At 44.3% G+C, this 23,794-nt stretch overlaps 1 protein-coding gene across 1 annotated transcript in view; it reads right to left on the bottom strand.

The window, feature by feature from the left end:
* Positions 1 to 23,794, bottom strand: part of LOC138559733 (vitellogenin-like) — a 1,213,840-nt gene that overhangs the window by 67,236 nt on the left and 1,122,810 nt on the right. Inside the window, exon 35 of the mRNA XM_069642739.1 lies at positions 19,229 to 19,387. Within this exon, the coding sequence (XP_069498840.1) occupies positions 19,229 to 19,387 (159 nt within the window). The remainder of the gene's footprint in view (positions 1 to 19,228; positions 19,388 to 23,794) is intronic.

Below are 23,794 nucleotides of genomic sequence, written 5' to 3'. Positions count from 1 at the left end.
TCTAACAAAGTTAAACTTCAATCATTAAGGAATTCCCCCCACACCTTGCTTTGGTTATTGCCTGATTTTTGTTTCATGCCCGCATTACACTTGACATACTTTGTCTCAGTACAGTAAACTCTGTTCCATCATTAAGCTTAGCATTGCTGTCACCCCCAAGAATTATTAGTTCATTGAAATGTCATTTTTGCCAGTCCAAAAAAGATGCATTGCAGAAATCCAGACAATTGGCAACTGTTAGGGAGAATTCTCTGTTTAGGCTGAATTTCCTAACCTAGTGAGTCCCCCAGCAGCTTTGCTGGATTTTTGGGGTTTATTTTTTTCTCCTGCCAAGAGTGAGACTCTTTTACCCTCACTCTTGGGCATGATTTGAGTGTGTTTCTTTGAATCTAGATGTGTTTAATGGGCTATGGGGTCTTTTACTCCATAGGGCTTCATGTGTTTTTGTGATGTGTGTTACACAGCACCCTCAGTGCAGTGACACAGGGGTGTCATAGTGACCCCTCAGTATAGACTCCATACCCTGGGACTGACTACTGTCTCCCAGGGCATGTAAAGTGACCATTGACTTTAGTAGTCTTAAATTCTGAACAGAACCAGTACAAACCATCATATTGTGGACGTACTGGCTGGGGCAATTCAATTGCCCCAGGGTCTGTTAGTCGAGGGGGCACGTCTCCGTCCCCCCTGATTGAGTTTTGGCTGGTGGCCGTGGATACTACTTTTTATATTCAACTGCAAATATTTTCCTATGGGATTTCCCATTGTTTTAGGCTACTACCTTTATTTAATTATTTACGGTAGCCTCGAACATACCGCCAGTTTATTTAATTAATAATAATTTTCCGGTTGGTATTTTTTGCCAAAACTTGATTCTAAAATGGCGTTTGTGTTCTCTTCTGTGACTCCAACCCAAGTTGAGCCCTTTGTTCCACTTTTTGGCGGGCTTCTCCACAGAAGCTCTCCAAAGTGGTGCCACTCTGTCTGGGGTACTTAGTAGGGGTGGAGGGAAATTTAGGCACCCTGGACTGAGTTGCCTAGGCAACTCAAGTCGCACTCCATCCTGATTGGCCCAAGTGGTGAGCCGGCCGGCTCACCACTTAGCATGTTTGAGTGACAGCTAGGCTGAGTGAATGGGGGTTTGCTGCATAAAAGCAGGGCTTTGGGGACTGGAACTTCAGAAGTCGCCACAGGACCTAAGAATCCGACGAGGGAGAAGCTGAGCCGACCTGCCACGACACCACTACCGGTGGAGCTCTGCTGGACTGCCTCACCACTTTTCCCAATGACAGAGGAGATCTCCCGCCGGAGAGTCTTCTTCTTTTGACTGGTGGGGATAACCAGTTTCACCGTCTTTTCGCTTCCCCGACGTACCTCGTGGCCGCCTTGCCTGTGCCAAGCACCCCAGCAACTGGGATACCACGTTTTACCACGACCGCGAAACAAAGGTACCACCTTTAACCGGAAAACTCTGCGGTTGGTTTCTGCCCTGGTAGTGCAACGACCTTCATCTTTCCTCCAAGTCAAGATCTTCTCTTCCCCTGGACGACGACGCAACTTGCACCCACTACCAGGAACAACTGCCACTGCTGGAGGATCCTTCCCACTTAAGGTACCGTGTCCCGCCTGGCTTCCCTTGCTACCAACTGTACGGGGTAGATTTAGCCCCTGGCTTTCGAACCTGGGTTAGCCTGGGACACCCTGGCTAAACTTTCCTAAGCCTCTCTAAACTCTTTTTGAACCCTCTGCAAGACTTTCTAAGCCTAGTGTAACTGTGTGATCTTGGGCGCATTTGTGCTCTGCTCTCTCTAAGAGTGGGCCCAGCCTTTGGACTTCGGCTCACCAGTGACTTTTGCTCTTCTGCCTTGCTTATAGTGTTCCTGAATCTTAGAGTGGTGTACCTTTCCATATTCTGTCTTTTTCCCTCCCTTTCTCACAAACTTATTGGAGTGCAATCTAGTTAAGCGCTCACCTCTGTATGAAAATAAGTGGTGTTTTACTGTGACTTATCTGATAAGGAAAAAGGGGTGTATATATTACAATAGTAACTGTGTTTAGAATATTTTACAATAAGAGTGCTGGAGTGTTTTCAAACTGTGTGTGTTTTTAAATAAATAATTATATACTTTGATACCAAAGCTCTGGTCAGTGTTTGCTTGTATTATTGTATCTGAGTGCCTATTGTGTATACTTTGCATACTGCCTAACTCTTCTTGAGGGAAGTCTGACTGCTCAGCCACAGCTACCAGGTAAATCTGGGTGGTGCAGACTGCTACCAAGTGGGTTTACTGCCAATACCTGTAGTCTTAAATCTTTTGCAGTGGTCCCTAAGGGAACTGCACAGGTGTCTGCCTAACAGCAACAAAAGCATTTAACAACTGGATTCTGTGTAGAGAAATTGAATTGTCTGAAAACCTTTTTTGAAGTATGCCAACGAAAAAAGCAAGTACTGCAAAGCATACTGATGTGATGTGATATTCCAGAGAGGGAAGGGTCAATCCAGACCTGGAGGTCCCAAACTTTCTGCGATGGATCAGGATAAGGTACAAGTGCGCTGTACCAGTATTTATCAGACACACATTAAGGACTGATGGCTCTATAGCATAATTGTGCAATACATTAGCTCATGGATTGGGGTGTGGACGGGTGCTGGAATTTGAACATAAGAGCATTTCAATTTTATGAATGTTGAAGTTCACGTGATTAAGATTCATCCAATGACCGACTTGTTAAAGATAGTTTTCAAAGTGGCCTGCCTGCATCCTCTCCGAATATCCTAAACAAAAGATCAGCTGAGTATCATCAGGATGTATAAAAAACAGAGCCTCAAATGTCCTGATTAAGTCAACCACGGGCCATACATGGAGTTTAAACAACAGCAGAATAAGTGAGGAGCCCTAGGATACCCCAAAGGCTATAGATGTTTTGAAGGTTGAAATGGGGGCATTATTACTGATTGAAATTAGCACGTGAGAAATGATGAGAGGCAGGCCAAGGCCATTAAAAACTCTTCTTTTTAGTCCTATCTCCTGAATTACTTCTTTGGGCTTGGCCTCTCCTCATGCCTACACCCCTGTAGTGACAAGATGCCTCTTGGCGAATGCTGCACTTTACAAAATTCTTAACATAACATAACAAGACTTTATGTCTGATGCCTAGATTATGGAGTTGAACTAAAAGGATAGAATGTTTGATTGTGTCGAATGCAGCAGTGAGCCCCAACATAAATAAGGCTACCTGTTTCCATTTGTACTGATTTTTACACATAAATATAGATGGAAATCAATATGTTTAATGTCTATTTTGATTTATAAAAAAGAAAAATAGAAAATAAATAAAAGCACGTTGTAAAGATGGGTACTGGCCAATGATGACTCTGACATCCTGGGATGTACTAGTGACTCTTTTAATAAGTTCCTTGTACATTACATCAGGTACATAAGGTCAGGTACACATAAGTTAAGGGCATCATGCACCGGCATCCTCTCTCAGGGGTCTACATCTCTTCTTCTTCTTCTAAATTATCGAAAGCGTGGGCGGACCCACGCAGGCGCTTCCCCATCCTAAAGAATGATGTGCACCTAACCCACCAATCATTATTTAGCTCACATAAACTCACAGTTCCTCCCACCTCCCCGTCTGTCTCACAAAATCCAACAACACACTGCTCTTCTTCCTGCCACTCACCCCATCACCTCCCAACAAAGCCTTCCCACTCAACTCAGCCATGCCCAGCGCAGATAACCGAACCCTCATCAATTCTCTCTCTGCAACATGTTTCTCACATCTAAGTAGAAAATGTCCCACAGTCTCAGGCACCCCACACACCGCACAATCCCTCGACTCTCGCTTCCCCACTCGAAACAAACATTCATTCAGCCCAACATGCCCTATCCTCAATCGATTCAACATCACCTCCTCCACCCTCCTCCATTCCAAACTCCCCGCATCCACCTTCACCGACACTTTCCCACGAAGACCAAACATCCACCTGCCCTTCGCCCCACTCACCCACCTCTCCTGCCACTCATCCATGACCCGTCTCACCACCACCGCCTTCACCTCATCCACACTTAAAGGTAATCTCACATCAACCTCTCCCCTTCTCATACCCTCAGCCGCCGCCAGATCCACTAACTCATTACCCAAAATACCACTATGACTGGGGACCCACGCCAACTCCAAATCCATTCTCCCATGTACGCACCAATCAATCTTTTTCCTGATATCCATAATCACATCCTTCCTATCACCATCCCCCGCCATAATCGCCTGCAACCCACTCAATGAATCTGAAAATATCACCACCTTATCTAACCCCAACTCGCACACCCTATCAATTGCTGATGCAATCGCCACCAACTCAGCTGTAAAAATTGACACATCATTCGTCAATCGTCCCACTTTATACTCCCCAGTGCTTTCCAGATAATACGCCATACACACTCTCCCAGACACAGGATCCTTCGAACCATCTGTAAACACCTTGCATCCTTCCTTTCCTGCCACATACGCCTGACCCAAAGCTTTGATCTCACTCCGCAATCCTCTCTTCTTCGACACCACATTCGCTAACTCCAAACACACCTTTGGAGTCCCCATCATCCACCACGGCCATCTCTCCAAATCCGTATCAGTTACAGTCATCAAATCGCCCACACCCCACTGCACTCCCTTTTCCCACATGTGAAACCCAAAAGTGCCCCCTTTCCTCCTCCATCGATCTCTATAATAATCAAACCTCCAATTATACTTCAAATATTCATGCACCGGATGAGCCACGCTCTTCGCACTGCACTTCACCCACCATCTCATATTCAACGCATCTCTCCTCAACCCCAACGGCATCTCTCCCACAAGCACCTGAACCGCATTCGCTGGAGAGGATCTCATCACACCCGAACACACCCTCAAAGCCCTTGCCTGAACCCTGTCCAACCGCAACTTCTGACTTGCCGTAAAACCCACTGACACTTGACATCCGAAATCCATCACACTCAAAATTAACCCTTTATACAACATTCGTAGACATTTCTGTTGAGCACCCCACTCTTTCCCAGTCACAGCTCGCAATAAATTCAACCTTCGTTTGCTCTTATCCACCATTCCATTCACCTGCAAATTCCAATTTAACTTCCTATCCAAAATCACTCCTAAATACCGAAACTCTGCCACGCTTTTCACCCTCTCACCTTTCAGAACCAAGTCCAACCCTTGCTGCACTCTTCTCCTTGAAAAAACCATACTCACGCTTTTATCCACAGACATCGAAAAGCCCCATTTCCCACACCACTCCTCCATACGCACTATTACAGCTTGCAACCGATTCTGCATCAACAAAAAACTCCGCCCTCATACCCATACCACACCATCATCTGCAAAGAAATCCACCTGACATCCGAAACCCTCCAAAGCTCAAATCAAACCATCCACCATCACATTAAACAGCATTGCACTAATCACACTCCCCTGCGGTGTCCCATTCTTCATCTTCCAAACCTCAGACAACACCCCCCTCACTCTTACCTGAAAGGTCCTGTCAGCCAAAAACACCTTGATCCACCGAAACATCCTCCCCTTCACTCCCATCTCCAAACAGTCTCACAAGAAACCCATTCTTCCACACCATATCATACGCCTTCTCCAAATCTAAAAAGAACGCCCCCACCATCTCCCCATCACACAACGCCTCCTCCACTCCAGTCACCAACCTCACTAATGGATCTGCCACTGAACGATTCTTTCTGAACCCACTCTGAAAATTGCTCAGACACCCATTCGACTCCAAATAAAACCCCAAGCGCTCAACTATCATCCGTTCCATAACCTTACACATCACGACAGTCAAAGCAATCGGCCTATATGACTTACACTCCGTCGGGACCTTGCCACTCTTCAAAATCGCTACCACAATCGCTCTCTTCCATAAACTCGGTAAAACTCCACTTTTCCAGATCTCATTGAACAAAGCTAACACCTCCAACTTACATTCCACCGACAACTTCTCCAAAAATACATACATGACTCCATCCATCCCTGGACTTGACCACTTCCCCTTCCGAATCGCCCTATCCAACTCCGCCAAAAAGAGCCTCATACTGCTCTTCCCAAGGCCCAACATTCACCAACGACTCCCGCATCTCCTCCTCGACCACTCCCATACTTAGTCTCACTGCTTGCGGGAAGTTCTCTGAACTATGTACTCCCGCAAAATGTTCCCCCAACAAATTTGCTTTCTCCCCAGAGGTGGGGGTAGTGGAGGCGTGGAGGCTGGGGAGGAGAGATACACATGGGGATGTGGTTTCTACAACTGTGGCAGTGAGATTTGCGAGAGCGGAGTGCCTGGAGGTGGTAAAGTTGGGATATCAGAGGTTTCGTGTGAAAGCTTATGTAGCATTGCCTTTGAGATGTTATAAGTGTCAGCAGTTTGGACATGTGGCGAAAGTATGCAGGAATGAGAGGCATTGCGGGAGATGTGGTGGAGATCATGATATTAAAGAATGTAAGATGGAAACTCCGGAGAAGTGTGTGAATTGTGGGGGGGGGCACTCTACTGCGTTTAGAGGGTGTGAGAGTCAAAGGGTGGCGAGAGAGGTGGTGCAGGTGAGGGCTGCGGAAGGTTTATCTTATGCGGAGGCTGTGGCTAAGGTGAAACCGGTTCGAGTAGCGAGTGAAATGTGTAGGAGAGAGTCGGTGGTGAATGAGGATGCGGGAAGGAAGGGAGTGGTGAGAGAGGTGAAAGGCGTTGAAATGGTGGTTATCCCGAAAACTGAGTTTATGTGTTTTATAATAAATGTGTTGGAGCTGGTTCAGGGGAATTTACCAATCAGTGTGTCGAATCTTACAAAAGGAGTGGTGGAAGCGGGCAGGAGGTTTTTGAATGTTGTAGATGTGTCGGAAGAAGATGTGTTCAAGAAGGTTACTAAAGTGCGGAAACAGAGTGGGGCATCGGCCTGAGAATTTTGCAGTGGAATGCGAGGAGTTTGTTGAGGAATGGGCAGGAGTTGAAAGCGGTGTTGGTGGGGAATTGAATGTTGATGTGGTTTGTATTCAGGAAACGTGGTTAAGGGGTGATCTGAGTTTTGTGATTCTGGGTTATGAGTTGTTTCGTAAGGATTGGACGGAGGGGAGAGGAGGGGGTGTAGCTGTGGCAGTTCGAAAGGGGTTGGTTGCAAGGGAGATTGTGGTAGATGGAGCAGTGGAGGTTATCGGGGCGGGGATTCGGGTTGGAGGATCAGAAGTTTTAGTGTTGAATTATTATAATCCGTGTGAGGTGGTGAAGGTGGATGTACTGTCTGAAGTGATAAGGGGACATGTGGGACCTTGTGTTTTATGTGGTGATTTCAACAGTGCCAATACTTTGTGGGGCAGTGATCGGATGGATGCAAATGGGGAATTGTTGGAGGGTATGGCGGATGAATTGAGTCTGTTTTTGTTGAATGACGGTTCGGGCACACGATTGGATGTGAAGACTGGGAGGTTGTCGTGTTTGGATCTGACCTGGGTGTCTGCTGCGATTGCGGGCGAATGTGACTGGAAGGTGCGTGAGGATGGGGATATGGGGAGTGATCACTCTGGCATTTTAGTGACTGTGAGGGGTGAGGTAGGGGTCAGATCCCGGATGATTGGGAGTCGGTTGAATTTTAGGAAGGCTGATTGGGAGTTATATAAGAAATTGTGTCAGGAATTGATTGTTTCTCGGGATAGGGATGAGGGGGTGGATGAATGGAATGAGCATTTGGTGCAGGGAATGAGAGCGGCGTCGATAGCGGCAGTTCCGGAGGTAGAGAAGGGGAAAGGGGGGAAGGTTGAGGTTCCTTGGTGGTCGGTGGAATGTTCACGGGCTGTGGCAGTGCGTAAGAAGGCAAGGGCCAGGGCAGTCAGAACGGGAATGTTGGAGGATTTGTTGGCATATAAGAAGGCGAAGGAGGTGGTGCAGAGGGTGATTAGGGAAAGAAAGCGAAGATATTGGAGGAGATATTGTGGGTCTTTGGGGAGTAATTCTGATGTGGGAGAGGTTTGGAAGCAGTTCAAGCGGATGTCTGGGTTAAGGAAGTCGCAGGGTAGCATGTCTGCGTTGTTGAAAGGGGTAGAGGTGATCAGTGAAGATGGGTCTACATCTCCAACTGACTCTCACAGATCACCACTCATACATCAAAATTCTCTCAGGCTTCATTCTCTCTCACTCACTCCAACATTCCATGCATTGTACTCAGGGCCCAGGGAAGCTTATTCACTACACACATCTTTCTGATTTGTTCCCTATGCTGTCAATCATGCTTTGCTGGCCAATCCCATTGCAGACTCAAATTTATTTTATTTTTTAATTTATTTTTACTTATTTGTATAGCGCTGCAGCCCGCAGGCATCAGAGAGTGTTCCATATAGAAGCATATGAGAGTGTAACATTTTTATGAAAAAAAGTATTACAGTTCTCCAATATCCTTGCAACATATATGTTAGATCATCATCAATGAAAGGAGCAGCTATGTGTTGTAATAGTAATCCTCAAACTAAAATGATCCAAGACTGAATTTGTTCTTGTGATGCTGGAAATGCATTGGAAGGACAGGGCCTCCCTGACCTTTTTCTGTAGTCCTTTTTCGTATATGTTCTGTGTTATTTTCTGCCCAGGAGTCTATGTGGGACTCCTGGCAGTGCAGCTCTTCCTCTTTTTTGTTTGGTGTACAGATCCTTGACACCTGTATGGCACCCATGGGTGGGGGTAAAACCCTGTACCCCTAGTGTATGTTATTGGGCACCTGTGTGTGGCCCACAGAGCAGGGTATGGACTGGTGGCAGCTCCATGCTGAATTTGACAGGTGCTTTGAGTATCCTCCATTTTGGGATATCCAGGCCATGCCATTGGAATCAGTTGATTCCTGATAGGAGACAAGATGGCCTCTGTGGCCTCTTGCTTTCTATTGCCTGTTACCTTGTTTTTCCCAAAGTCCTGGGAACACCTGACTCTGTCCCTTCCCCCTGACTGGCTGTTGGGTAGAAGTTCCATGTATGGTATTGTGGGGAAGTCCAGGCCAGGCTGGCTGGAACCTTCCCAGTGACTATATGTTATGGGCACGCCATTGGGGTGGGACCTGGGTGAATGGAGTGTGTGACCAATATACACTTCTTGTTATGGGTATCTGGTTTCTGGTATGTGACACAAAGACTGAGACAGCCCTGCCCGAATCTGGTATGAATGCACTGTGAGCCTGATTGGCTGCCTGCCTGCATAATTTTCCTTCTGGCTGATTGGTTGCCTGAGTGTGACCCAGCAGAGTGCATGAGATACCAAACAGTATATCTGGGGACCTCTCACTGATGGAAATTGTTTACAAGCTGAAGTTGATACCTGATGGTTAACTTTGAAACCCACTAGAAGAAGAAGAATTGCTGCTGTCATTCGCCAATCTGAAAGCTGCTCTGTCTTCAAGGAACTGATCCTAGAGAGGACCTGGCTAGGAGACCTCTCCCCGAGCTACCAGGGACCATTGTGCACCAGATAAACTTCATCAAAGCGCCCTGGAAGTCAGTCCTCGAAAGGCTGCCGACCGGTGAAGGGGGTGGCCGCGGAATCACAAAGCGAAGTGCCGGACATTGAAGTCCATCACCGTCGATGACTGCCATCGCCGACCGAAACTGCAGTGTTCTTTTGCCTAAGACATTGGATCCAAGGACTCCTTCGCTCATCACCGATGACTGCTTTGTCCCGCCGGAGAAAGTCAAAGCCGCTGATGCGCCAAGAAGATCGCGAAAATCCGTGGCCCCTGCTTTAAAGGGAGCCACTCAAGAAGGATCCATCGACAACCCGACGTCAAACTCTACTATTCCAGGTACATTGGGTGGTAGAACCTTTCTAGGGGGAAATACGACTCATACAAACAATATATGGACTGGGCAATATATGGACTGTGCTTGTATTATATCTTTATTTACAGGTTGCCAGGTGGAGGGATCCTCACACAGATCGTGTCTTGGGTAGGGGCCTGTATTATGCCTATTGTTTTAACCAACCTGCTTTCCTCCTATGTCTATTGTTGGTTCACTTTATTAACTGATTTATATGACATTTGAACTGAGTACAGTTAATGCATTTTAATGGAATCAAAGAGTAATTGTGGTACCACATAGACACTGTATATATTTACCATTTTAGAATTGTCTGAGCACCAAGTGTGTTATTGTGATTGTGTATATAATGTGAACCTTATTTATATAAAGTCTGTGTTTTCACTAACATAGTGTGTAAACATTCCTTTGTGGGTGGTTGGGGACTACACTGTACTTAGGAACAAGCCCACATCACCTCCTGAGTGCTTAAGCTTTGATTGCTCATCTACGATACCAAATAGAGAATCTTGGCTGGGGTGCTCTGTGCCTCTACTCTGCCATATAGAGAGCAGGAGTACAGATACCCCCCTCCAGTCTTTACAGTCCTCATCGGTTCACCTGCTAAACAACAACTTGTCCAACAATGGCTCAATGATATGTGCCTAGAAGGATTTGATACACAACCCCTGGACTCAGCAAAATCCTTAGGCTTCACCATTGACAGCAGCTTGTCCTTCCAGAAACAACTAGCCGAGGAGGCCCAAACAGTCTGGCTCTGAATCTCCACCCTTTGCAAAATCAAACTCTTCATCCCACCGCAGGACTTCCGAACCTTAGTGCAGGCCCCTGTGGTCTTGCACATCAATGGGGGAAATACCCTCCTGATGGCGTTACCAACTGCTCACTTGGCTCCCCTAAAATCAGTCCAACACGTTTCTGCACATCTTATCATGCGTGCATGGACATTTGACTGAATCACCCCTGTACTACTCAAACTACATTGCCATCCTCTTTAGGCCAGGATACTGTTCAAGATATCATCATATATCATCTACAAAGCAGTCACGAGTAGCACACCAGTGTACCTGCTGGATAGTTCCACATATCTGGTGGCACATGATCCTCACACAGCAAATCGATCAACTGACTTGAATCACAACTCGTCTGCAAAGAAAGGACTGACAAACAGTGCTTTTCTTGTCACCCACCCACCCGCTGGAACTCGATCCCAGCTCAGAATGCACCATCAATTCTCCAATTTCGCAAATCTCTCCAAACATGGTATTTTTAACAACACCTGACGAAGGAATAGTTCCGGTGGATGCACAAACCGATGCTTCCCCAACTCACAGTACTGTGCTACTGTTAAAAGATGCCAGCTCAAATGCGCTCTACCCACACTCTGTACAGCATTCCGCTGCTCCTGAGCTAGGTCTGTGCTTTCAAAAATGCATTTTTTCATTTGAATACATACAAAAATATATTGGTTGCAATTATATTTTTATATGACAAGTACTGCACATGAATAAATACAGAAAAAGTTGCCAAGAATAAATATGGATGAATACAGATGAAAATAATGGAAAAATAAATACCATGAAACTGGGAATCTTAAAATGAATCTAGGCCTCCATCCCGCCGTCACGTAATCTAGGACCACACCTCGCAGTCATCCACCATTCGTCTAATGTCAGCCATCACCCCCACTACCACTAGTTCAGTATTCGGGTTAGAATTAAATCTAGCTTGGGAGCCATCCACAAGATTATTGTCTTCCACTAATGATGGGGATTAAGGAAGCATGAAAATAAGATGGACATAAGCCAGATTTCCAAGATTCAAGGTGGGCCCAGTCCTCCTAAAGGCAAACAACTCATTTTGAACAACCCACTTTGCTGAATGCTTAAAGCACCATTTAACCAAGATGAATGCCAAAGCTGTTGGAGGTGAAACAGAAAGGCACATCTCGGAACATCTCCCAGTGTCAATCAATGTGGCTTCACCTTCACTCCAAGGGTTGGCAAAGTTCGGCCAGGCACCTACTCTACCTGTAGGTCTGAGCCACACGAGTGTCTCATCCCCTGGAGAGTGAGTAGGGTATCTGTGAAGGTCTTGTAGCACTGATGCTTGGTAGTGGATTATTAGCATGTGACAAAACAGACATGGTTTGAAGGATATGGACGTCCAGGAGAGCCTGAAAATCTGGAGGCAGTTTTAGGCAGCGCAAAGTAGCAAATCGAAAGGTAGAAAAAAAACTGATTCTACTCTAATTGCCACAGAACCTTGCAAGTGGACAACCGTAGAGGGGACTTACAGAATACAGCTACAGCATTGCTGTTTGGGAATAAGGAGTAAGGTTTGTATTGATCTCAGGGAGTATTTATGATTCTGGTGGCTCTATGGCCTAAGCCAACTTAATATATATCCATTAACTGCTATCTTTTAAGTGCTGTACCTAGAAATCCAGCACATAAAAGCACCTGAAGCACTTGAAAGTGCTTTAAAACATCGAAGGCAATGAAGAAAATTGTGGAATTTATGGAACAAAATTTAACAAAGGAAGCCATTCTCCCCAGGTAGCCATTAAACACTGGCCACATGACGTAATGCAAAGTAAGGTCTGGCGTAAAGTGGCTTGATAAAGAGCTGAGAGGAGTACGTGTGTCTCGTGGGCAGAGAGCACTCAAGGAGCAAAACTGATTTTTTAGGATTTGGATGCCTATAAAGAGAAACACAATATAAGGGATGTGAGGTTTCATGCCAGAAGCGCCTGGAATGAGCATCTGCACGTAGATGGATGACCAACTAGGAATAATACTTTTATCATGGGCTTAAAGCCTACTTAGTCTCTTAATGTAAAGCCTGAATTAATGTTAAAAGAGATATATACGTACGAGGGATCTGTGTTTTAAAATCAGCAATGCAAAACGCATGCTCGCACACCAAACATTGTAAAATACACAACTACGTGCATGCATCTTCATTGCTGGAAGGGGGTCATCTCCGCTGTTAAATGGCTCCAATAGACTGCTTAGAAATGAGATGGCATGACACCTAATTCTGCTTGTCACTTACGCTGACGTAACACAATCATTTTAAAATATTAATTCATGAACTGGTACATGGATTAATTAGGTATTCAAGGCACGTCTTTAAAACTAATTCCCACATTACATTTATTATTTGGTTATGTATGGTATGATAAGTTATTTATAACGCACTTAATACCAGAGGTTTCTAAGCGCAGACCTGGGGATTGAACCTGTGCTGCTCTGTGTCGTCTTGCTCCCAAGGTGAGCACGTTGCGCCTGCGATATCTTTCCGATAAGGAATATTGAGTAAACTAGAATGATGTTTCAATCAGAAATGTTGTACACAGGAGGCAATACAAAGGCTGAGTCTCTGGTTAGGATGTCTATACAATGGGTGGATGAATGTATGAATGTGAGCAAACCAGTTGGTGAGTGGGTAACATGGAGAGAGACAGGTGACAGGCAAACATAGACTAGTCAACAGTGGTCTAGAGCCATTACATGATATTAGTGTATCATTTTATATGCAATGCCTGCCTCGAGTTAACCTCTAAGAGGATAAGGTAAGTTCTAAGTGCAGCCAGTAGAGCGATGGGAGGTGTCCGGTCTGTGGGGTTTTAGTTCTAGTGATGGACTGACTTTGATGATGAGTGAGGAGATGAGTCGTGATGAGGAACAGAAAAGGGAGGAGGCACAGGCCTAGACAGGTTTAGAAGAGAGGAGATTCCCATATTGTGATGCAGAAAGTAGGGGAAAATGCAATCTGCTAGGTGGGGAGGGGCAAGGCCATGAATAGGTTTAAAGAATTCAATGAGAGAGTGGTTGTGTGGAGAGTCATCCAGGATGGTGGTGGTGTAATGAGGTTATATAGAGGAAACAGTGAGGTGGGTAGAGGGGGTCCATGTCTTTATAACTAATGGAAAAATAAAGAATACAATTCTAATGACAAACAAATAGCGGAAAATCCAGATTTCTATTCTTCATTTATTTGTAGGGTTCCCCCCTAAACCGCCTGTTTCTTTTTGTTATAAACCCTACGCTGACCCCCTCCCCAACGCTTTCTTCCCCTTTCCCATCCCCACATATATATTTTAAAAACAAATTCGATATTTTTTCATAATTACATTTTCGTTATCATTTCATTTGCTTTTTTATTTTCGTTATTTGACTGTATACCGGGTAGAGGGTACATGAAGTGAAGAGAAGGCCAGGTAGTAAACTGGAGCAGGAGCTGATTTTACTGAGGACTAGATCTGGGATGAGAGTTTCCATCGGATTCTCCTAATGTGGAGAATGTTGTACGTGGCTGTACCTAACTGCAGTGGCCTTCGACATGAACAATTGCAGGATTCAAAGGTCACTGTCAAAGAGGACCTCAGGGTTGCACGCCTTAGGGGAGGGAGTGAGGTGGTAAGAAGGGAACAAGGACGGGAGACAGGAGAGTGGGGTTGAAGTTTTAGGCAGACAAACATTACGTCTGTCATATATCAGTGCAGGATCCAGCAGAATGTTTCCTTCCAGTGACAAATGTCAGCAAGACAGTTAGTGTTGCCTTCCAGGAGGGTGGGGAAGAAGTGGGGAAAGGAGAAGAAGTTCTGCGGGTGATCCATGAAAAGGACATAACGGAAGCTAAAGTAGAAGATGAGTTTGCCCAGGGAGCAGTGGTACAGGACTCGGCCTTGAAGGACATGGTCTGGCATTGATGTACGGGAAGGGGGTGATGGGGTTACACGCGATGGATTAGGCACGTGCAGAGGCCCCCTAGTCAAGTGCAATGTCCTTGATTCCCAGAGAGGAAAGGATCCGAAGGAGGGAAGGTCGACAGTGTCAATAGAGTCGAAGGCTGTTGAGTGATTGATTAATAAGGATGAGAATGGAGGATTAACTGAATTGTATCATATCAAATAATCAACACTGTACATCTTAGAGAAGGTCAAAGGCAGGCATTGTTAAAACAGTGTGGAAAGCAAGGACACTTTCTATATAGCTTCATCTTGCTCCATCCATTGCTCTCCAAAGTGGATCACACTGGGTCCTCCTGCAGTCTGATGGTCGCATATGAGTTGTGACTCCCACAGTGGGCATGCGTATTCAGCATATTTGTATCCAGTGAGGGGGTGGCACAGAAAGGTCCAGGTAACCCGCTGAAAATCTCTCGCCTCGCCACATTCTCTTGAGTTAGGATTGAGGAATCAGCAACGTGTTTTCAGCTATTCTTTGTTACCAGCTGAAGATCATTTTTTCTACCAGCTGTATGTATTTTAGTAGCGACATTTCACTTTTTCGATTCAGCAGCTGCTTCCAGCTAAGCAGTGAGTGTCCTCCTATATAACAATGCATCGCCTGAGAATTGATGCCTTCCTAGGTTTGCCATAGACATATTAGGACTCCCCTATTTAATGGAATACATTAATTGATATGTATCAACCTACCAAGCTGCTGGACCATGTCTTGCAATAAATAGCAGAGGTAGCCAAATTGTCGATCTGTATTAAACAGCATCTTTGGCTCGGAATTGATTTTGTATAAGTTGCTGAATGTTCGCATACCCAACTAGGGAAAGATACATTGATTATACAACTTACATCTAATATTTATATAGAGAAGTTACATCATACATATATCTATCTTGTTTAATTTTTGTTGTGTCTGTTGTACTTTTAAAAGGTTTTCTGTGTTTAAAATGATTTTAGGTCTATTGTACAGATGCTTTTATTTATGGAGACAGCCCCCCGCTCATCTTCCACAAGTGAGTGGCTTTTTCTTTGGTGGGGGAGGGGGGTGAAGGGAAAGCACTAATGTTGTTGGTGTACATCCATGTGGGACCCTTGTGCAATCCAAGATATGGCCAGCTGTACTCCACACACATATCAGTATCATGAAGAGTAGACTGTGTTGAGTTCCTTAACACTTCTCTTCCCTTTGAGGTTTGGAGGATACCATGTGGGTGGGATCTGGTGATACCCATCCTTCTATATGTATTGTTAAACAGGATATTATATTGTGCCTCCTTTACTGTATATATTGGCCTAAGCCCAGTCGCTCTTCGAAGAAATCCGGGTTGCAAGGTTCTGACCTTAGGTCAATTTAGCCGCCATTTTAGGTTCATCCGCCATTTTGATTCTCGCTCCAAAGTCACCCTGTGTTCTAAAACGGTGGACAGTGTTCTTCTGTTTGTAACATGGCCGTCTTGACCCCTAAGTGCAAGTTAATGCCTAAACTGCCCGTAGGCCAAATGTTAGGGTCATGTACTGAGACCTTGTCCTTCGTTGACCTGTAGATCGAGGATTACCTGTGCCAACCTAACTGATCCGCGAGCGTATATTAAGCACAATGTTGTGTAAATACTAAACGTGAACACTTGTTGAACTGCATTGTATTAAAATATGTACTAAGGCTTATGTTAAATCCGAGAATATACTGTTGCTATTGTGATTTGTTGAACATGTAAACTGAAGGTGATCCATAAGCATATAGCTGGGTGAGTCAGAGGTGAACTCGGCACGAACCCTAGATTGGGAATTATTAACGTACAGAGGGGCTGAACATTAGGTTAGAAACTGAGATGGAAAGAAAACCTGACCACACCACACAAAGAGCCTAACCAAGACACAGGCAAAGTATACCCTAGAATACGGACAGCAAACTGCCGTCAAAGGGAATGTACACATTTTCCTGGAGGAAATGGGGCCCAGCAGGTCTGAAATGGCAACTACCATGGAGAAATTCAAAACCCACATGGACAGAGTTTAGGAAAAGGTAGGCGCATTTACATCGGCAAAATCTGTAATAAAGACCTTGAAAACCGAATTTAATGATGGTTAGCATATTTAAAAAACAGAAAGGAGGACACCACTAAACATACAGAACATTTTATTGTGTCACATTTGAAGTACATATGGGCCTAATTCACAGAACATTTTCCAGTGGGGTGTTGCCATTATAAACAGGCTTCTGTGAATTAGGCCCTATGTTTGTAAACAGTAAAATTGGGTATTTATCGCTGTTTTGGGAGTTTAAATAATCTATACAGGATAAGATTTGAATTTCTGAAATGAAACATAGTTGCAAAAGATTGTGGCCTGATTCACAGAGCGTTTTTCTATAGGATTGTGCCATTATAAAACGCTTCTGTGAATCTGGCCCCATGCTCTGCTGTAGGGAACTGGGTGGGGGGCGTGTGTTTTGGAACTGTTGTTGGTCTCCTCCTTCCAAAAATCAAAAAGAGGATATTGTGTTGGTCTTTTTTCGTGTTCACCACTGCTTGTCAAAAACAGTCTCAAGCACCGCCGATTGTGTGATGATTAGCACTGGTAGGACAGCACCAATTACTTGTTTACACCATGCCAAAAACGCTTCACTCTAACTCATGCAGCATTACACGCCCCCTGCCACTGGCCACTCCTCATCTCCAGTTCTGCAATTACTGCCTTAACCATACCAAACACGCTTCAGTCTAACTCATACAGCATTACATGCCCCCTGCCACTGGCCACTCCTCATCTCCAGTTCTGCAATGACTGCCTTACACCCTTTCAAACACGCTTCAGTCTAACTCATAAAGCATTACACGCACCCCTGCCACTGGACACTCCTCATCTCCAGTTCTGCAATTACTGCTTTACACCATGCCAAACACGCTTCAGTCTAACTCATACAGCATTACACGCCCCCTGCCACTGGCCACTCCTCATCTCCAGTTCTGCAATTACTGCCTTACACCATGCCAAACACGCTTCAGTCTAACTCATAACGCATTACACGCCCCCTGCCACTGGCCACTCCTTATCTCCAGTTCTGCAATGACTGCCTTACACCATGCCAAACACGCTTCAGTCTAACTCATACAGCATTACACGCCCCCTGCCACTGGCCACTCCTCATCTCCAGTTCTGCAATTACTGCCTTACACCATGCCAAACACGCTTCAGTCTAACTCATACAGCATTACACGCCCCCTGCCACTGGCCACTCCTCATCTCCAGTTCTGAAATTACTGCCTTACACCATGCCAAACACGGTTCAGTCTAACTCATACAGCATTACACGCCCCCTGCCACTGGCCACTCCTCATCTCCAGTTCTGCAATTACTGCCTTACACCATGCCAAACACGCTTCAGTCTAACTCATAACGCATTACACGCCCCCTGCCACTGGCCACTCCTTATCTCCAGTTTTGCCCCTTTTTGTTTTGGACATCACTTGGGTTAGTGCTGTGCCTCCCTCTGGATTTCTCATTACTTGAAGCTCCAAGGCAACCAAATCAACAACAAACACCTACCGTTTTTTTACTTCAAATTCTAAAACATAAGCTGATCGACAGCAAAAAAGCTATGTAAGGCTGGAATCGACTTCATCCTTTTTTCTAAATGGTCAGTTATTCACCTAATGGAGGGTGTTTTCCAAAACACAACATTAAATTGTCACCACTTTGAGCTTACCCTTTTCCTCTCTCCTACGGTGTATGAAAGCTCAGCCTTCACCTGCCCGTGTGCACGTTTTCACTTGATTTTAGAGGTGATCCTTAACATTCTCAGATGGGTTACTCCCAGCAAAATGTACGGTTCATTGTCCAGGTCTGTTGCTTCATGGATTTGAAAATGCCACTTATTTTCCATTTGCAAACAAATTCAATGGAAAACAACCTGTTGGCCTGAGCTCGTGGCCTCGCTTGGAAAGTAACAATTCGTTCACAATGACAAACAAATATGTACGTAGTTTCCACTGTAATTCATACTACGACGTGGTGGCCTACAAATAAACGGTGACCCCTGAGAAGAATGTTCTATTGTGTGAGTTGACAGATCTAGTTCTGACAAACTATGGCTTCTGGCAGGCCCAAACCAAAATGACAAACAGCTTTATGTGGGGTTCACTGTCAGAAAATAAAAATACTAGCTGGCAAAATAACTGATTGAGTTAAGCAGTTTACGCATCAGTCTTTTTAACTTAAATGCCACCGTTCGAATCCAGGCAAGGCCCACCCAGACCTTCATCCTTCTGAAGTCGATTACTTTTGTACCATGAAATAGTAATAACATGAGGCAAAAGAAAATAGTAATAACACGAATTATTGCAGCGCTTAGAAACTTAAGAAATCTGTCAGTACCTGCTATATTGAAAGGTGATCGTATTACTAACCCTGGCGACCTCAGTTTTTGATGCAGACATGGAAGTGCATGTTATAGGTTTAACATTATTGGAGAAATAACTATAAATGGCTATTCATTCATTACCCGTTGAAATTACATTTCTATTCCTTTCAATATTAATGACTTTGCTAAATGCACCAAACATATGTTTGCATAACTAATAATTGTAGCAAGTAGACAGAAAACCCAATGTTATTTGCCTGGTACAGTACCTTTGGCAAGACAATGAAATCCGATTTTGACTGGATAGGTTTTTCTTGCGACACAGCCATTCAGGCAGCGTAACACCGGCTCAACCGAGTAACACGTGGCTTCCTGCTCGTCCAGGATTTGTCTGTCCAGTCGAACAAACTGGTGATTTAAGTTGCAATCTAATGGCAAATGAAAATGAAATTTCAAAAGAACACTATTTTTCAGTGTCTGCAAAACTCTACAATGCATTTTCGTAGACATTTCATTTGAAAATTGTTGGAGACATACCTTTCATTTCACTGAAAAAATAGCTTAGAAAGGTTGATAGTTATAAAGATGCCAAACGACGTTAATTCATCAATGTGCTTCCATGCTAGACATTGAAGATAACAATGGGGTCCTCATCAGGAACTCTTTTCGTTGTAGCCCCTAGATAACAACTCAGGTGCTACAACCAAAAGGTTAGCTAGCCCCGAGTCCCGACAGTCCCACCATTAGCATAGCCCCAGATCTTTTCCAATCCTACCAACACCCCTGTTTTCAAAAGAGTGAGGACTCAGGTCCATGATTAAGTCAATGTGGCACACAGCAGGGAAACATTGCTTAACTGTGATAAATAGTGACCTACTAGTCGTTGATCGGAAAAGCCGGCTTTTGATTAAGGCTGGGAGGTGAGGATAGTGCTGTCTCTTCCATTTATTCACACATTAGCAAGAATATAAAAAAATTGGAACACAACCTATTCCATGGACTCCATCTTCCGTAATCCTCTACCTAATAGTCCATTGCCTAGGAGACACCCTTCCCTCCACCACACCATGTAGTTCACATTCTAATACTGCAGTATCAATCACACACAGTCCCAAAATTAAAATTCTTGACCACGTGTTCACAAATTCTGGTTCAATCAATACATTGGACCATCACCACATGAGGCTAAAATTACAAAAGGGCAAGAGTAAGGGTCGAGTCCAATGAAGCAAATATAATGGGTGTGATCATTCTCACTTCCATGCCTTAATAAAATCCAGACTTCCTGTCATATAACTAGCAAATTAGCTATTTTGTGGCAGGCACAGAGACTTAGTACTATGCCGATTTAAGTTTAAAGTGGGGAAAAAATGCAGCTGAAGCATGATGTGTTAGCTTACAATAAAGTGCTGAGTATATCCTTCAGATCGGCTCTTGACCAATATCCTTTAGAGGCCATAGAACCCCTGGCCGAATGAGTCATGAAATCTTTAACATCTAATACCGTATTGCTCATGATAAAGTTGGGGAGGATACGTGTATGTCACAGACATGTGGTACTCTGAGGGTTAAGAAAACACTCAGCAATAAGGGCCTTTGATCGGTCCAAGAAATCCAAAACCGTAGCATCACTAACTCGCCTATATAAAAAAGATGCAATAGTATGACCAGTTTAGTAGAAAGTGCCTGTAGTGGAAGCTTATTGTTATCCTACCTTCACAAAACTATATAGAAAACCAGAATAACATGCCAAACAATTGCAATAATCTCTTCAAAAGAGTGGTTATCCACCAATTTCCACTCAAACAGTGCATGATAGGTAGAGATGTTAGAGCAATATCCATTAACTGGCCTGTAGGTATGTGATACAGCTAAATACCACAACATGAAGAACAGGAGTCAAATTGTATTGCAGATGTATTTGAATCGACCAACCTATTCAGACCATCCAAGCAGAAATATTTTCTTGGTGCCTATGGATCAGAAGTCAGAAGGAACTTTGCAGACACTCTTGACATTTCACAGGTAGTTCCGTAGATCGCAAAACCCTCCAGGCACTACGTTGCAAGGTTTTCTAAGCATACATTTGGTGAGTAAAACAATACAGGTCTGCTAGTATGCCCCTGAAACGTAGGATCAGTAGTGGGGAAGTCTACCAACATCTCATGAGAGGTGAGCCATGCCTGCGTTTGTGAAGAGGAGTCAACAGGACCAATGGAACCTTCTGTTTTAGGCACTCTGGAAGAACCCTTGAGGTGAGGGAAAATGTTTGGAAAGCATAAAGACCGACATTGTCAAAGCACCGAAATAAGGCATCTTTTGGCACATCCTCTGGGTCTTGCCTGCAGCTGAACTGTTCGTAGCCTGAATATTCACTGACTGGATGGAACCCCAATCGGAGCAAAGTGGCCAAAAAACTAACATTTTCACATTCAGATCACGGTCATATCAGATTTCCCTGACTCACCATTCTGTCACTCTGTACTTAGCTGTGTTCTATTCCCCTTGAAGACCAAATTCCAAATGTGACCTTTTCATAACCGAAAAGGCCTTTGCTTGGGTTCCTCCCAGTTTATTGATGAATATGCCTGCCAATACATTTTCAATACATAGCAGAATGAAGCATCCTAATGTCCCTTTTGCAAGTCAGCCCACAAGAAGCTCTAAAGATTTGATATGCGCCGTTGACTCCTAGTTTGACAATAACCAATTTTTTGACGACTCGCCACATCTTCCTCCTCCTTCTGCCAGGCTTTCATTGGATTCTAAAAAGAGGTCTGGGGAAGAACCAAAGATTGCTCTTGTGCTCTTCACAACCATGTGTTAGAAATGTGTTAGAAATGAGTACGATTTGTAAGCTATCCCTTGTCTCATATCATTTATTTTCAGACTCTGTAGAGCTTGGTATTAGAATAGGCTTGAAAATATTGCCTGAATGAATGAGGTAAGGAGCCCTCTCAATACCGGCAGCTGTTGAAGGGATATCTCTTGTGTTTCCAGATTTATCTTATGCTCTCTCCTTATTCATCTGACCTTCTGAACTGGAAGATGTGGAGAGCCCTGTTGAGAAACAAATGTGTGACCCCAGATATTACCTAGTCTGTGATTACTCTGTTTCTGTGTCTTGATTTGGGGAGATGATCTGCTTATTTCCAGTGTCATAGGCATTCCTGCTGGAAATGGGAAATGATCAAAATGTCATCCAGATATACCATCAGACTTGACCCCTTCTCGTTGAAGCTGTTGTCACTGAGTGCAGAAGCTTTGTGAAACACCAAGGATCCAGGGAAAGCCAAATGGTAGGCATGTAATCTAACATGTGTGATTGCCTGACCTGAATCAGAGATGTTTCATGTACATCTGATCTATGGGGATAATAAGGTAGGTATCTTTCAGGTCTAATGTCACCATCCAGTCAATCCCTGAGTAGAAGAGCATATTGGACAACAGCAATTGTCTCAATTTTTCAGTGGTGATAAACCATCAACTGAAATTTCATGTTACAGACTTTTTGTGCCTGCATTTTATTTTTCTCCCAAAAAGTTATTTTTTTTATAGAGCTTCAAAACCTTTTTTGGCAAAAAAAGAATGATGGAATGAATGACATTTCTGATGTTTTCCTACCTGAAATTCTGTTTTTTTCACCTACTTTCTGCCTCCATCTTTTAAAAAGAAAATCTGACGCAGTAAGGTTGACCACAAAAAGAAAGCTGCAATAAGAAGACCTTGCATGGTCTAATTCCTTTTTTTTACTAATATTTTCCTTAATGTAACCAGCATGGGGTAACGACATATCATTTAGTACCCTTTTATCTCTCACAAATCTTACACAACAATGCAGAAAATCATTTTGAATGGATTGTGTTATCCCACATATTCCTCATCTCAGAAATATTGGTAAGTCTGCTTGCAGCTTTGGAAACTTTTTTCATACTAGCGTGCGCTGTTTGTCGTTGACACATGGCCCTCGACAGCCTCCGTCCTGTCCTCACCAATGACGTTGATGCTGGTATAAGTAGCTTGTGCGGTGCCCATTGCCTCAGTTCAATTTTTCCACATGCTCAACACGCTTCAGATGGTTCATCACCTCAGTGATTTATTGCTGTGTTTTCAAAAACTAAAAGGTTTTTGACGATGACTACACCGAAATTGAGTTTCCAAAAGGTTTTCCAATTTTGGAGCTAAAATGTCCCGTACGGACCCACATCAGATCTGGCGTTTGTGTTTGGGAGTTGAACATAAAACCGACAACTGCGGTCCATGTCTGTCGATGACTGTGAAGGCCTTTAGGGAGAGGAAGGGGAATCTTGTGACAGGAAGACCCATTTCTAAATCTCCTGCATCAATCCCTTCCAAAAGGAGGCCACCAGACGAATCCAGGTAGATTTCCCCTGTGATGAAGCACTCTAATCATAAACGCTTGAGATCTAGAGCTGGTAATTCGTCCTTGTTCTCATTTTATAAAAAATCAAAGAACTGTTGCCATCGCTCACAACAGTCTTCGACAGACTCAACACCTGACAAAAAGTGGGTACGCTTTCCCACTAAGTCAGCATCTCAAGCTGACTGGGAGAATGTTTGCCTCCAGATGGTGGAGGTGTTTAAGATGGTGGCTCCAACCGCCCCTTCAGAGGTACCAAAGAAGGCTTTGGCCCCCACTGCACCTAGTAAGGCCAGCAGGAAGTCTTCAGAGACCACTACTCATGTGCCAAAGGGCCCGGGCAGCAAGTCCCCTCCCTTCCATTGATGGAGGCTTCATCTCCTCATCGAGTGAAGCCACAACGTTCCTCCTCGACTCCTTTGAAAGAGCAGGCACCAGGCCATCCAGGCCTGTG

Source organism: Ambystoma mexicanum, chromosome 1q, assembly GCF_040938575.1.
Source record: "Ambystoma mexicanum isolate Mex_15411 chromosome 1q, UKY_AmexF1_1, whole genome shotgun sequence".
NCBI lineage: Eukaryota > Metazoa > Chordata > Amphibia > Caudata > Ambystomatidae > Ambystoma > Ambystoma mexicanum.
Note: the sequence above shows the minus strand (reverse complement) of the source record. Positions and strands in the feature narration are given on the sequence as shown.